The sequence below is a fragment of the Gymnoscopelus microlampas genome (assembly GCF_963454915.1).
Source record: "Gymnoscopelus microlampas genome assembly, chromosome: 13".
In the NCBI taxonomy this organism is placed as follows: domain Eukaryota; kingdom Metazoa; phylum Chordata; class Actinopteri; order Myctophiformes; family Myctophidae; genus Gymnoscopelus; species Gymnoscopelus microlampas.
Window position 1 is genome coordinate 33,226,110 of NC_139950.1, and position 15,071 is coordinate 33,241,180.

At 44.1% G+C, this 15,071-nt stretch overlaps 1 protein-coding gene across 1 annotated transcript in view; it reads left to right on the top strand.

Moving 5' to 3' along the window:
- The window catches only part of LOC311058624 (ryanodine receptor 2-like), a gene marked incomplete at its 3' end in the record, with an annotated part of 134,165 nt that overhangs the window by 50,971 nt on the left and 68,123 nt on the right, over positions 1 to 15,071 (top strand). The window contains exons 49-52 of the mRNA XM_084076085.1: positions 1,710 to 1,879; positions 2,616 to 2,836; positions 3,847 to 3,937; positions 4,070 to 4,210. Coding sequence (XP_083932211.1) covers positions 1,710 to 1,879; positions 2,616 to 2,836; positions 3,847 to 3,937; positions 4,070 to 4,210 — 623 coding nt within the window. The remainder of the gene's footprint in view (positions 1 to 1,709; positions 1,880 to 2,615; positions 2,837 to 3,846; positions 3,938 to 4,069; positions 4,211 to 15,071) is intronic.

Here is a 15,071-nt window from a genome sequence, read left to right on the forward strand (position 1 = left end):
TTTCGTGATGCTCTTTTTAGAAGGAGTCCATGGCCTTGAACTCGCTGAGAGCCTGAACGGGGGAGATGTGTTTCTTCTGGGAGCCTCGTCTGACACGTGTCTGACACTCCTCCGGTTCCTGATTAATCCTGTCTTACCTCACTTCGAAAGACATAAATAGTCTTTCGAAGTGATACACCTATTTATAGGTCTCTATTTCATCATGCGTCTCACTAGCCAATCAAAGCACACCCTTTCAACATATTGTCACGTGTCACGTGAAGCTTGACCAATGTTAGCTTGGTGGACACACGGAAGGACGAGAACGAAAACATAGTCTCCTGGCGGAGACAACTAGAAAAAGTGCTCCTCGGAGCACAGGTCTCCGCCAGGTCAGGTACGTTATTCTGGCCCCCTGGTGGCGCTATAATAGGCCAATGTGAAAAGGGTGCCAACCGTGCCATTTATTCTTATATGCCTTTCACAGCAAATCAGACTCAAAAATGTGTTTTGCTAAATTAGACCTGCTGGTGACGCTATAACCAGGCCAATGTGAAAAGAGTGGCATTTCTTCCTCGGCCTAGTGGAAATGTGCGTGTGAAATTTCATGGAAATCGCAAAATGCGTGCATACTTTGAGGCTTTTTGTTCATAACGGACCAATCCTGCAAACTTTGGAAGCCAACCTTAGGCAATGAGGATGGAATATGGGAAATCAGACAGATCCGTGTTGATCATTTGACTGTAGAGATACTGTATACCGATTTGCATGATGTTTGGATAAAATCTGTAGGAGTAATATAAAAAAATGGGTTTTACACAAATCGGCCTCCTGGTGCCACTATAACAGGCTCATGTGAAAAAATGGTTCTGAATTGGCATCCAGGGAGTGTGTGTGCACAGTTTTGGAGTGACCGGGTCAACGGTGCCGGAGATTAGCTGGTAACACACGGACAGGACACACGGACACACGGAGGGTAAAACATACTCTCTCACCATGCCTTTCGGCCTGGCGGAGACAATTAGGCTTTACTTGTAGGGCTGCAACTAACAATTACAATTACAGTTTAGGCATTTAGCAGAACTCAATCTAGAGCGATTTACAGTAAGCAAGGATAACACAAGGTAACACATCAAATGCATAGAAATAGTAAGATAAATCATAGAAACCAAGAACATATCATCAGTCTTACAGTAGAATATCCAAAAAATCAATAATCTGTACAAACTATACACACTATAGGATGCCAGGTTAAGAATGACCTGGCATCTGTCTACATAAATTGGCCTTTGCATAAACCTGCAGGGCCGTAGAGGCTAGGGCAAATGCTGCAGCAAATGCTATGGGCTAAGGTGGAGTCTGGCAGTGAGTCTGCATTTCTAATTGCAATTGGGGGTTCATTCCAAAGTTTGGGAGCCAGAACGATTTCTTTCATACTCAACTAATCTTTTGATTGGTTTTTGGATTATTCCCTTAATCTGAGATTGATTTAGATAAAATGAGGGGAAAATAAGGTAAACAGTATGAAATTAGGGTTAAATAAGGTAAAAAGTATAAAATGAGGGTTAAGTTATCTGAACCCAAATGGATAGAACAGATGTAACTTGGTGTGTTACTTGTTTAAAAAAAATAGTTGAGATCACTGATCCAGAACGTTTTGCAGTTGGTGGGAACACAGTACCAACTGAAGAAACAATTTTTCACACAATCAATTTTTTGGTTACCACCAGATGGCACAGTGCTGGAGCCGGACCCAGCTACAGTGTTCTGCCCAGACCACAAGGCTGCCATGGTTCTTTTCCTTGACCGGGTCTACGGTGTCCAGGACCAGGGCTTTCTTCTCCACCTGCTAGAAGTGGGTTTCCTGACCGACCTGCAGGCGGCCGCCTCGCTCGACACTGTGAGGGACAGATTCATTTTCACTAACGCTGTCGCCTATACTGGACACCTTCGCCTTAACACCACTGGGCTGATCGACTGTGACTTAGCGTTGATCCATGCCACCTGTGACTATCACCTGCTACATTACACACAATCCACACTCATTGCCTTCAGCAGCGACTGGGCTTTGACTTGTCATTAACTGTGTTTACTCATTGATTATCACCACCGGAGAGATTACAGTAGCTACACTGTTGAAAAGAGATTTGCTATACCTGTTACATGCCGCTGAGATCCTCATAATGATTGAAGTGTTTTTCTATAACCCACTGCACTGGAAAGACACAGTTGGACATGACATGCTTGATCAACTGTTAAATCTTGAGGGACACAGGACCTGTGTGTTTACTCATGGCTTAATCAGTGTTGCATGTTCCGGTATCACTCAAACAATACTGATTCAATTAAATTGTTGTCTTGTTTGAATCGATGTTTGTAATTGACGTGCTGCATTCTAAACTCCTGGCCACTAAGAGGCAGTGTTGTGCGTATCAAACCTCTGATGGATAACCTGTTGTAACCTCTTCCTCATATATATATTGTTTAAAAGCAATAACAATTAGATTAGTTACATATCTTCTTTCTCTTTATTTTTTGTTCCTAGCTTCCCCTCACCCAATCTTAATTCTCTTAGGTACTGTATATTTGGTTCCTCTCCATAACCGGGCTCTATAACCTCTTCTCTTCCTTTGCAGACTGACCTGGGCTCCACTGACATGGCCCTGGCCCTCAACAGGTACCTGTGTACAGCCGTGTTGCCCCTGCTCACAAAGTGCTCAGCTCTGTTCTGTGCTTCCGAGGGCCAGTCCGCATTGGTCGACAATGTCATCCAGGCCATCTACCGCCTGTCCAGGGCTGTCAGTCTGACCAAGGCTCAGAGAGACTCCATTGAGGACTGCTTACTTGCAGTCTGCAGGTAGGCCGGCGCTCTGGGGTTGCATGTGTTGAATGGGGTCACAGGGTTTCATGCCTGTGGTTGTGTAAATATATTTGTGTGTGTGTGTGTGTGATTTTCTTTCTTTTTCTTTTTCCCCCCTCATGCATTCCTTTTCCCATTATATTAAAAGTATTTATTTGCTTCAGTTATCAAATCATGATTGGTAAACCCTTAATAGACACCTTTGAACGCAGTAAAACAATATTAGAATTCAGTGACGGCCATACAGTGACCTCATGTATATTTATGGTTTAAAGGGAAACAGAGAATACATGAATCTTGTACGTTGCAACAGACAAGCAGAGTATTCTCACTCTAATTTCACTGCTTTACACCTGAGCCCCATAATATCGAAGGTGTCTGGTTGTGAATGATATGTGTGAATGACTTTTATTTATTTATTCATTTATTCACAAAATCTTGTACTTGGGGTCCGGGTAGCACAGGGGACTAGGGTTCAATTCCTCCGTGGTGCCTCCGGCTCGGCCGTGTGATCCAATGAATACAATTGGCCATGTTTGTGGGTGGGAAGCCGCCAAGGGATTGTGTTTATTTGTCACTGCACTAGTGGAGATAAAGTGATCTTCTCTCCAGGTAAAAAAAATAAGTGACTGACATGTGGTTGCCTACACTCTCAACAGGCCAATAGTGGGGGTTAGCAGCCACAGGGACCATGTAGTGGTTGAATTCATTATTCAAGAGGAATTAAGGACGACCAGAGAAGAGTACGACCTAGAGAATTGATGGAATGACTGAATTGGGGAGAGAGAAAAAATCCCCCGAAAATCTTGTCTTGAGAGGGACATTTAAAATTGGAAAAGGCATTACCAGAAAAAAAAATGAAATCACCTCTGGCACCTTAATCTTATCTGTCACACTCTGTCTCATCAGCTGTGATGTTATCAATCACAACATTGTTTCTTGTGTGTGCGTTTGTGTGCACATTTGTGTGGGTGGGTGTGTGTGCGTGCGCACGTTTGTGTCCTCAGTAAACTCCAGCCATCTATGATGCAGCCACTCCTCAGGCGCCTTGTATTGGATGTCCCCCGACTCACAGACAACACCGAGATGCCCCTCAAGGTGCCTAGGACCACAATAGCAACTCTACGCTGACTCAATTGATTTTTTGATGGTTGCATATATGCATGTACATACACATTCAATACTCTGATCCATTTGACATTGACCGCTGTCACAACTTTTGTGCGCCAGCTGCTGACCGACCACTATGAGCAGAGCAACAAATACTACTCTCTGATTGGAGGGTGGGGGAATCTCGGCTCTGCCTCGGAGGAGGAGCTCCACCTGTCCAGGAGGTTATTCTGGGGAACGTTGAAGGCGTTGGCAAAGCAGGTAAAGCTAGACACCGTCGTCAAATCTCAATGCCCACGGTCCTTAACCCATTTAGACCTGAGGCCGATTCTAAAAACACCTAAATCCTGACCTAAGTTTTTGAAAAACTTTTTTAATTAAAAAAAATCTAAAATAATGATGTTGCTATATATATATATATATATATATATATATATATATATACACACATACAATGGGTAAATTAAGTATTGAACGCATCAACTTTTTCCCCAGTAAATATATTTCCAATGACGCTATTCGCATGATTTTTTTTGCCAGACATAAAAAAAAACATTACAAAATTAAAGTGCTAATCCACTTTATACCACATACAAATAATTGTATGTGGTATAAAGTGGAATAGCACAGGAAAAAAGTATTGAACACACCACGAAAAAGCAGTATACTTTGGCAAGGAAAGGCAATGCACCATATCATTTCCGTAAGTAATTACTATTTCTACCTCCTAATTGTGCAAAAAAACATTAGCTGGCTTAGTGCAAATTGATGGGCTATACAAAGTTTGTTTTGTTACCAAGCAGTCACACAAGAAACATCTCATGATGGATAAAAGCAAAGAGGTCTCTCAAGATATTCCAAACCGGATTGTTGCCCAGCATCACAGTGGAGCTGGGTACAGACGTATTTCAAAGCATCTTAATATTCCAGTAAACACCGTTGGGACCATTGGAAGAAGCATCACTTCACCATCAACAGGCCACGCACAGGAGCTCCTGGCAAGATTTCTGACCAGGGAGTCAGACGGATGGTCAGTGTGTAGTCAAGTGTACTCAAAGAGCCAAGGACCACTCGGAAAGGGCTCCAGAAATGATGAGGATGAGACGTGGCTGGACCTTCAAGCAGGACAACGATCCAAAGCACACAGCAAAGGAGATTCTCAACTGGTTTCAGAGAAAGAAAGTCAAGGTGTTAGAATGGCCCAGTCAATCACCTGACTTAAATCCGATTGAACTTTGAGGAAATAACTAAAGAAAGGGGTTCACCAGAAGGGCACTAAAGAATCTCTGATTGTGCGGAGGAATGGGCCAAAGTGATTAGTTACAGTACAAGAAGTGTCTTGAAGCAGTCATTACAAACAAAGGCTTCTCCACTAAATATTAAATACATTTCAGTTAGCGTGTTCAAAACTTTTTTCCGGTGTTATGGCACTTAATTACACATAATTATTATTTATGGATTGTATGTTGTGATTTATTTTCATGTGTGGATTACTTGAGTTAATGTCTGGTAGAAATAGGCCTATCCTATGAATTGCATCTTTGGAAATGTATGTACTGAGAAAAAAGCTGACATGTTCGATACTTATTTTCCCCCATTGCTATATACATTCATATGGATGTATATAGCAACAGCTAATGTTACACAAAGGTGTTCCCGGATTGGGGGGCACGGTGGCGCAGTCGGTAGCGCTGTCGCCTCACAGCTAGAAGGTCCTGGGTTCGATTCCCGCCAGGGACGCTGTGGGCGCTGGGGGCGTGTTCTCTCCTCCACGTCATCGGCGCCCATACCCTAGGTGGGGTTGGTGAAAGGGCCTACTCTGTGTGGAGTTTGCATGTTCTCCCCGTGTCTCCTAGGGTAGTTAATACCCTCACAAAAAACATGTAGTAATCCTGGTCACTATACTGCCTCCCCCTGGTCAGCCGGGGCGCCTGATGGAGGAGAAGGGAACTGGTTGGAATAACGTGTTCCTTCCACGCGCTATGTCCAACCAGGGAAACTCCCCCCTGTCGGGTGATAAGAAGCGGCCTGCTTGCTCCTCATGCATTGAAGGAGGCATGAGCTTCAGCTTGGGCTCTCCCTAGGCTGGCAGAGGGTAGGTAGTGCCCAGGATTACATAGGCAATTGGCACTGGGTGAAAAAATGTGGGTTACAAAAATCGTGGGATAAAAATTAGAAAAAAAAAAGAAAAAAAAAAGGTATAACAACGTATAGGTGTTCCAGGTCTAAATGGGTTAAACATCCCGCAAATAAAGGCATCAACCTGTATGAATGGAAGCCTGAGTTGTAAAGAGCTTTAGGGGACGTGTCCACATAGAATGCAACCCCAGTCTTCAATGTATTTCTATGGTATAGACGCACTGGTGCACTCCTCTTTCCAGCGTTGACCATCACGCTTCAGCGCTGGTCATTTGATCTGATCCTCCTGATTGTATAAGACAACCCGTTAATTTACACCTCAACGTTGAATCATTACTACAACCACGGGAGGTCCATGTTTACATTGCTTCACTAAGCTATTGGTGCTAATAACGCAGATGATAGGACGTTTGAGCCGTGAGCACCTCAATGGTGGATAGGTTCGAACAGTGCGGGCATCACACTGTGTGTGAGAGCTATAGACATGATATTCAAAGCGCTCCTCTGCTCATAAGGCTCTCCAGTTCTTTAGAAAAATGTCATGAGGAGGAGAATATAGCCTGATTCATTCAAAATGTCATCAATTTTTTTAGATTTAACTTTCTCATTTCCACACTGTTAAGGTACAAGATTTTCACTGCCTGCCATGTTACTATCTGCATGTGACAATAAAGCACCTTGAACCTAGTAGTGACAACGAGGTGATGGATGTTTGATGCGTACTTTTATATCATCACTGTCAGGCAGAAACCTTGTATTTCCATATTTCATGTTTTATGTTTTGTTTTCATAACTGAATGCCCTACTGTATACTTCATCGTATGATGAGGTGATCTACAAGCTCATAAAGCATCAAATGGTGATGAGTTGTGTGTTTGATTTTGAAAATCATTGAAAATGTTCACATCATCATAATGACATGCTCAAAGTGGTTAACTCTGTATGTGGATTTTATAATTATTTAAGTCATGAAAAGTATTAACAACAACTTTTCCTGAAAAGTTACAGTTTTGGACATATAGGTTTCCTTCTGACAGCGACAACATGGAGCTATGTAGAAGAAACAGTAGTGCCCCCCGAGACGTCAACACCGAGTTTTTTCCCAGATCCTTACCGTACAAAACTTAACATCCCACTATTGCTTTCAAGCCTACTGACGAGAAAGGGACAGATGCAATCGATGCATTTGAATCTCCTCATGTGTTCAGGGGAGGTCTGTACCTCTGTGGCTCACATCAAACAGCCCTCAGAAGTTCAGGCTGTAGTCAACATTCTACAGTACCGCACGTACCGCACCATATTGATGATTACACAATACAGTTTGAAGAGGGTGTAAGTTATGCGCTGTGTGTGTGTGTGTGTGTGTGTGTGTGTGTGTGTGTGTGTGTGTGTGTGTGTGTGTGTGTGTGTGTGTGTGTGTGTGTGTGTGTGTGTGTGTGTGTGTGTGTGTGTGTGTGTGTGATGCAGAGTAGAACATTATTTTTAAGTTGCTCTATATTCCAGTAGTAATCATTGCTATAGAGTATTTGTTCAGCGACACAGGTCTCCCCATCCATCCATCCATCCCCATCTCCCTCTCCAGCTCTTTACTGCCCACAATAAGTTCAGAAACGTAACCCTCGGTCGAGCATTCGTGGATATCTAATATGCTTCTGTCATATTTCGCTCTTGTTTTGAGCGACACAGGTGTGTGACTGGCACCTGACCATCTGGGCGTGGGTCCTGCAACTTTGTTGAGTATGCTCAAATCAGCAACACTGCCCCCATGGCGAATATTTGGGGAGCGCTACCCACACGTTTAGCTGTGTTGCTCATTCCACGAATGCCCGATCCTTACAAGCTATACCTTAATCAATGATAAAAAATTATCTAAAGTTTCCAAACTTTTTGTGGGCGGTTTTACATATTCAGATCAGGTACCAAACCACAAAGATAATTTATCAGGTTCCATTTATGTTTCAGGTCCAATTTTGTATGCTCGTATTTTTTATTTATTTTATTTTTCATTTCATCACTTTAAATTTCACTTATATCATCTATGGGTTTTCTCCCCTGATTGCATAAAAGTGTTATCCCAACCTGATAATCTTATCTCTACCACTCAAACAGAGAGCGTCTCCTTCCCAAACCCCAATGGTTCTATTCAGCCCCCCGCCCACAGGAGTGGCCCAATTCACTCACAACTTGCTACAAAAATCGCTCATGAAAAAATATATAACCTCCTACATTCCATTTTCCACCTTCACATCTGTCTCCTTCTCTAATAATCAAAAAGTGCTATATATTTCATCTCGCACTTTACTTCCGGATGGTTCGTTTTGCACCTTCTTTGCCACATCCGTCACGGGACAGAAACAAGCCCTGCCGTGCTCTATGGAAAACAGTCCAAAAGCGCGCCCAAATGCGCCCAAAATCGCTTACACACAAAGCAGACCTGGCACCCCATTTCAACGTCACAGCAACATGCAGCCAATCAGCGTCGACGGCAACGCAGCCTACGCCAATCATGTGTGAGATCTACAAGCTATGGGGCAGAGACGCCGTGTGCCATGCACCGTATCTTAGCAACAACGAAAGCGCTCACTCTCATTGGTCGTGTCACGCTAAGAGCAGTTCCCAGACAATGGCATCTCAGAGAGCTTGCTGTAGTGTTTATATATCTATGGCTGTAGCCATCAGAGTCAGTCGCAGCGACGACGGACAGGGCGCTGTGATAGTTGCCGTAGCTAACGCTAACGTGGTTGTCATGCCTGCAGCGGCTGTGCAATCACTTTGTCAACAATGCACGTTCGTGCGGTAACTGTTATTATTGCTGCTCCGTTAGTCCATTGTAGATGGTGTATGTTGTGTGTGTCTTCTGGTGTAGCTCCACAGCAACTTACTCCAGTAACTAACGTAATGGCAGGACCGCCCCGTGCAACGCACGTTTAGGCTGCATTATGGTCATGTAGTCATTTCAGATCATTTCGGTCCGATTAGGGCAGTGGCTACCCCCCCCCCCCCAAATAATCATATTTGAACTGGGGACCCCCCCAATTTGTTTGACTCCGTTCCACAAGTCAATATTGTGAAAATAGCAGATCTACAAGCTCACAACGCCTCACGTTGAGAGGCGTTGTAAGCTTGTAGATCGTCTATTTTCAACATGTTTGCCTCTTTCTTAAATTTTTTGACAATGTGGCCAATGTTTTATAGTATAGTTTGTTGACTGCTTTTGTTGCAGTAATGGTATTTTCCTTTACTTTAGCTTTTTTATTGTCTCCGCCAGGCCGAAAGGGATGCCGCGAGAGTATGTTTTACCCCCTGTCCGTCCGACGGTCTGTGGATAGCTAATCTCCCGCATCGTTGGCTTGATCGCAGCGCAACTGTGCACACACACTCCCTGGATGCCAATTCAGAACCTCTGCCCCATTTCTTTCACATGGCCCTTGTTATGCCCCAGTCTAGGGGTGCCTGAGACACAACATGAATATGTTCCCGCCTTCCCCAACTCCCAAGTAGCCACACAAACAAATGGTTGGAGTGCAAAATATAACAATGGTTTATTTATAAATATATAAAGTAATAACAAAAGTGTAACATAACCTTGGGTCATAACATAAGGGTGTAGAACTCACTGAGGAACTAAAGTAACAAACCAAAAGAACTAACAGAAAAATAATATATCTTACCTATCAAAAGAACAAATAATACAATAGCTTACCTTCCTATCATAAACAATAAGCAAAAGAAACAATCACCTCAGGATCAACTTATATCAACTGAAAATAACTTGGGTCAAATCATAGAAATCATAAAGAACAAAACATAAGGTGTGGTGGCCAGTTGGAAGCGGAGGAAGACGGGCTCCTGCCCCTGCGTGCTGCACTGAGCTCTATGCTCCTCTTATATATAGGGAGCCTCCACCCTATTAGCCACTTGGAAGGCAGCACTGCTGTGAGCTCCCCACCAATCACTGCAGGCCTGGAAGAGCGCCCCACCAATCGTCTTCTGGGAATGGCACACCTGTTTTGCATACACACACACATCTCCTCTCTGGCACACACTTCCACACTAGGACCAACTCATAATAATAACCTCCAATACGACCCCAGTCGTAACACCCCCCTTCCCAAGAATCAAGCACCCCCCCATAGTGCCTAACCCTTGTAAAGGTTACCCACTCAAAACACTCTTGATAAGGCATCTGCCATTACATTTTCAATACCCTTTTTATGACAAATATCCAGATTGAAATCCTGCAAAGCAATGGACCAGCGCATTAGCCTCTGGTTAGAATTGCGCATCTGGGCTAAAAACACTAAGGGGTTGTGGTCTGTAAAAACTTTGACAGTTTGTGGAGTAGAACCAATATACACTTCAAAATTCTGCAGGGCGAATAACAGAGCAAGAGCCTCCTTTTCTACTGTACTATAATTTACCTGATGTTTGTTAAATTTTTTGGAAAAATAGCAAACAGGATGGTCAATGCCCTGCGCATCCTCCTGCATAAGAACCGCCCCCGCACCACTTGCACTTGCATCTACCTCTAATTTGAAAGGCTTAACAAAATCAGGTGCAGCAAGTACTGGTGTACTACATAGCAATGCTTTGGCAGATTCAAATGCAGACTGACAAGCTGGAGACCACACATATGGTTTTACAGGACTCGCCATTGCTGTGAGAGGAGCCACTACAGCAGAAAAGTTTCTGCAAAAACCACGATAATAACCGCACATACCAATAAATCGGCGTAAAGCTTTCTTTGAATCTGGAACAGGGAACTCGACCACTGCCCTCACTTTCTCCGCCACCGGACGAACCTGCCCCACCTGTTTACCCAAATAAGTTACCGTACCCTTACCAAATTCGCACTTGGCGAGGTTTAGGGTGAGGGAGGCCTCCCTGAGACGACTGAAAATGAGGGACAAAGTATTTAGATGGTCCGACCATGTATTTGAATACGCCACTACATCATCCAGATATGCCTCACAACTCTCCACGCCAACTAGGACATTACGCATGAGGCGCTGGAATGTAGCAGGTGCATTACGCAACCCAAACGGCATAACTGTGTATTTGAGAAAATTATCAGGTGTCACAAATGCGGATATTTCTGACGCCCGTGGTGTTAATGGAACTTGCCAGTACCCTTTTAATAAATCCAATTTAGTCACAAATTTGGCCGACCCCACTCGATGATACAATCCTCCATTCTAGGGAGTGGAAACGAGTCAGGCTTGGTAACCGAATTAACCTTTCTGTAGTCTGTACAAAAACGCGCAGTGTTATCAGGTTTTGGTACTAACAGACAGGGAGAGCTCCATGCGCTGGTACTTGGAACAGCCAATCCATGTTCCACCAAATAGCGCACCTCCTCCTGCATTAGGGCTCTTTTTGTGGGGTTAACCCGATACGCATGCTGCTTAATAGGGTTATGTTCTCCTACATCTATATCATGACATAAGACAGAAGTTTGACGGGGGTGATCAGAAAAAAGTAATACATTGTCTTCAATTAACTGACGGATATCTGCACGAGCAGCCTCGGACAAATGAGCCAAAAAAATATCTAGATTACGCAGTACCTCGGAATTACCTAAGCGAGCCACCGGCATCGACCCACTCTTTTCAATTAACCCGTCCTCAGCAAGATGGTACCGAGGGGGAGCAGCAACACATATCGGGGCCCCTGACACAGTAGGAGATGGCTGGGGAACACTCTCTCTGCCAAAATACCGCTTCATCATATTAATATGACATACCCGGATTTTTTGTTTCCTATCTGGTGTGTTTATCCCATAATTAGTGTCGCTAATTTTGCGTTCCACCACATATGGACCTGAAAATCGTGATTGAAGACTTGACCCGGCAAAGGGCAGCAACACCAAAACTTTATCACCAGCCTGAAAATCTCTGGTCACCGACTTTTTGTCATAACGCCGCTTCATCTTAGACTGAGCCTGGGCCAAATTTTCACGAGCCAACTGACACACCTGATGGAGACGCTGACGGAAACTACTCACATAATCAATGACTTTGTGTTCAATTTTTGGCGACTCGGACAACCATTTCTCCTTGAGCAGTTGTAACGGACCACGCACGGTGTGGCCGAACACAAGGTCACAAGGGCTGAAACCTAACGACTCCTGAGTGGTTTCTCTCACAGCAAATAACAACAGAGGGATACCTTCATCCCATTCTCTTTTAGACTCCAGACAAAATTTTCGCAACATGGATTTAAGTGTCTGGTGGAATCTTTCAAGCGCACCTTGAGACTCTGGGTGGTACGCACTTGACTTTTTATGTTTAATCTTCAGCTCTGCCATAACCTGTGAGAACACCTTAGACATAAAATTCGTACCGCGATCCGTTTGGACCAATTTCGGTAACCCGAAGGTTGAAAAGAATTTAACAAGGGCTTTCAAAACTGGCTTTGCTTTTATCGTGCGTAACGGGATGGCCTCAGGGTATCTGGTTGCCGCGCACATCACCGTTAACAAATATTGATTTCCAGATTTGGTTTTTGGTAGCGGGCCCACGCAATCTAAAATCACGTCCTCAAACGGCTCCCCAAGCACGGGAATTGGATGCAGTGGAGCCGGTGGAACAGGTTGGTTGGGCTTCCCTACAATTTGGCAAGTGTGACATGATCGGCAATACTTGGTTACATCGGCTTTTAACCCCGGCCAATAAAAATTATGCAACACTCTGTGATATGTTTTTTTAACCCCAAGATGTCCAGCTAAACTGGAATCATGGGCGATGCTTAGTACCTGTGTTCGATATTTGGTTGGCACTACTACCTGATGAACAGCGGCCACCTCGCTGTCATCGGGGCTCCAATTTCTCATCAATACTCCGTTCTCAAAGAAAAAAAACAGGATTTTGGCTTTCCTCACTGGCTATGGCAGAGGACAAACCCATAGTTAATGACGGATCATCTTTCTGAGCAGATATTAACATTTCTCTGGTCACTTTTAGACTTAACTCAGATTCAACTGGGAATACTTCAGACACATTTACAATATTTGACACACTTTCACTGTTAGTAGTGGGATCAACTGAATGGTTTGACTCATTTTCATCAACCGTAGCCATAAATGACTCAGACAAATCAACAACTTGACCCATTTTACGAACTTGTGCGCGCGTAATTGCGCACACAGGGAACACATTTGGCATGGTTGACGCAGGGGGATCACAACTCAAAACCGGAATTTCAACGACTTCGGGTGGAGGAAAAACTTGTCCTCCCGCTATGTCATTACCGAGAATAAACGCGATACCACCGATTGGCAATTTAGGACGCACAGCTACCTTAAACTGTCCTGACACCAGGGGTGAACCAAAATGTACCAAATGTAACGGTGCTCTAAGCACGCTCATTTTAATACCCCACACGAGCAAATCTGCTTTACACGAAGTTTCATTTGAGAGTGGCAGGACAGAATCCAACATAAACGAATGATAAGCACCTGTATCTCGCAGAATTTTTATTGGCACTTTATCCTTCTCATTACCAGTCACCGAAACAAAACCGTCAAACACGAAAGGCTTAAAACGAGCGTCCACCTCTGTATCAGACTCAGACTGACTCTCAGATTGGTTATGATGCAATGAAACAGACTTAATCAATCCAATGCCTGCGGGAAAGTTGTTATTAGACTGTCCCCTTCTTCTCGTAGCTGGACACTGTGCAATCAAATGGCCTGGCTCTCGGCAATAATAACATTCGCGGTTCTCGCCCGTTGCTGGTACCATGGTTTTACGCACCCCATTGGGAGACCTTCTTTCTGGTGTCGCAGTAAAACCATGAGATGTTGGGGCAGAGAACACACTTTTATGAGTTAAAATAAACTCATCAGCCAGGATTGCACCTTTTGTTACTGATAATACCTTTTGCTCATTAATATACATCACAATTCGTTCGGGCAGGCATTTTTTAAATTCTTCAAGCAAAATTAATTCCCGCATCTCAGCCATAGTATTGATTTTAGAAGCCTGGCACCACTTATCAAATAATGTGCTTTTCTCGCGTGCAAACTCCACATAACTCTGATTGGCAGTTTTATCTTTATTGCGAAATCTTTGCCTATATGCTTCAGGCACAAGCTCATAAGCCCGCAATACACTCTGTTTAAGTGTCTCATATTCCAAACTCTGTTCAATGGATAGCATAGTGCATGCTTCTTGGGCTTTTCCTATTAATTTACACTGTACTAGTATTGACCAAGAGTCCTTGGGCCATTTTAAGGCCTCAGCAATTCGTTCAAAAGCGCTAAAGTATGCATCCACTTCAGACTCTCGAAATGGTGGTACTAATGCTATGTTTCTGCCAATGTCAAACCCCCCCGGTTTACTGACCCCGACTGTGTTTTGGTTACCCGACCTTATGTTGGACGCAGCTGTCGGATTTTCAAGCTCAAGGGCTCTGAGCCTTAGGTGGAGGGCTGTGATCTCCAACTCTTTAGTTCGGCACTCTGCCTCCTTTATCTGGAGTGTCAGCTGGAGATCACCTGTTGTCATACTTGCCTGTAGGCCCAGTGAGCGAGGAGTCGACCCCACATCAGTGGCGGGTGGTTCCGGAGCCTCCGCCTCAGCACCCCCCACCTGCAAGGCCTCCTCCTCCTTCTCACCAGGTCCAGTCGCAGGTAGCACGCCTTTCTCCACCAGCTTTGAACACACTTCATGTCGGAGCTCAGCTTTAGGGGCAGTGAGAGACACAGTCAGTTCATAGTTAGCAGCCACCACTAACAATTCTTTCTTTCTACATTTTTCAATCTTGCCCCAAGAAGGGTTTGCTATGAATTCCTCCAAATCAAAGTCCATACTTACACAATTTTACCAAACTGCCAACCAGAGAGAGAGAAAAAACAACAACTTACCAATTACATGCGAGAAAAGCTTTTAGACGAGCCCCCAATTCATGTTATGCCCCAGTCTAGGGGTGCCTGAGACACAACATGAATATGTTCCCGCCTTCCCCAACTCCCAAGTAGCCA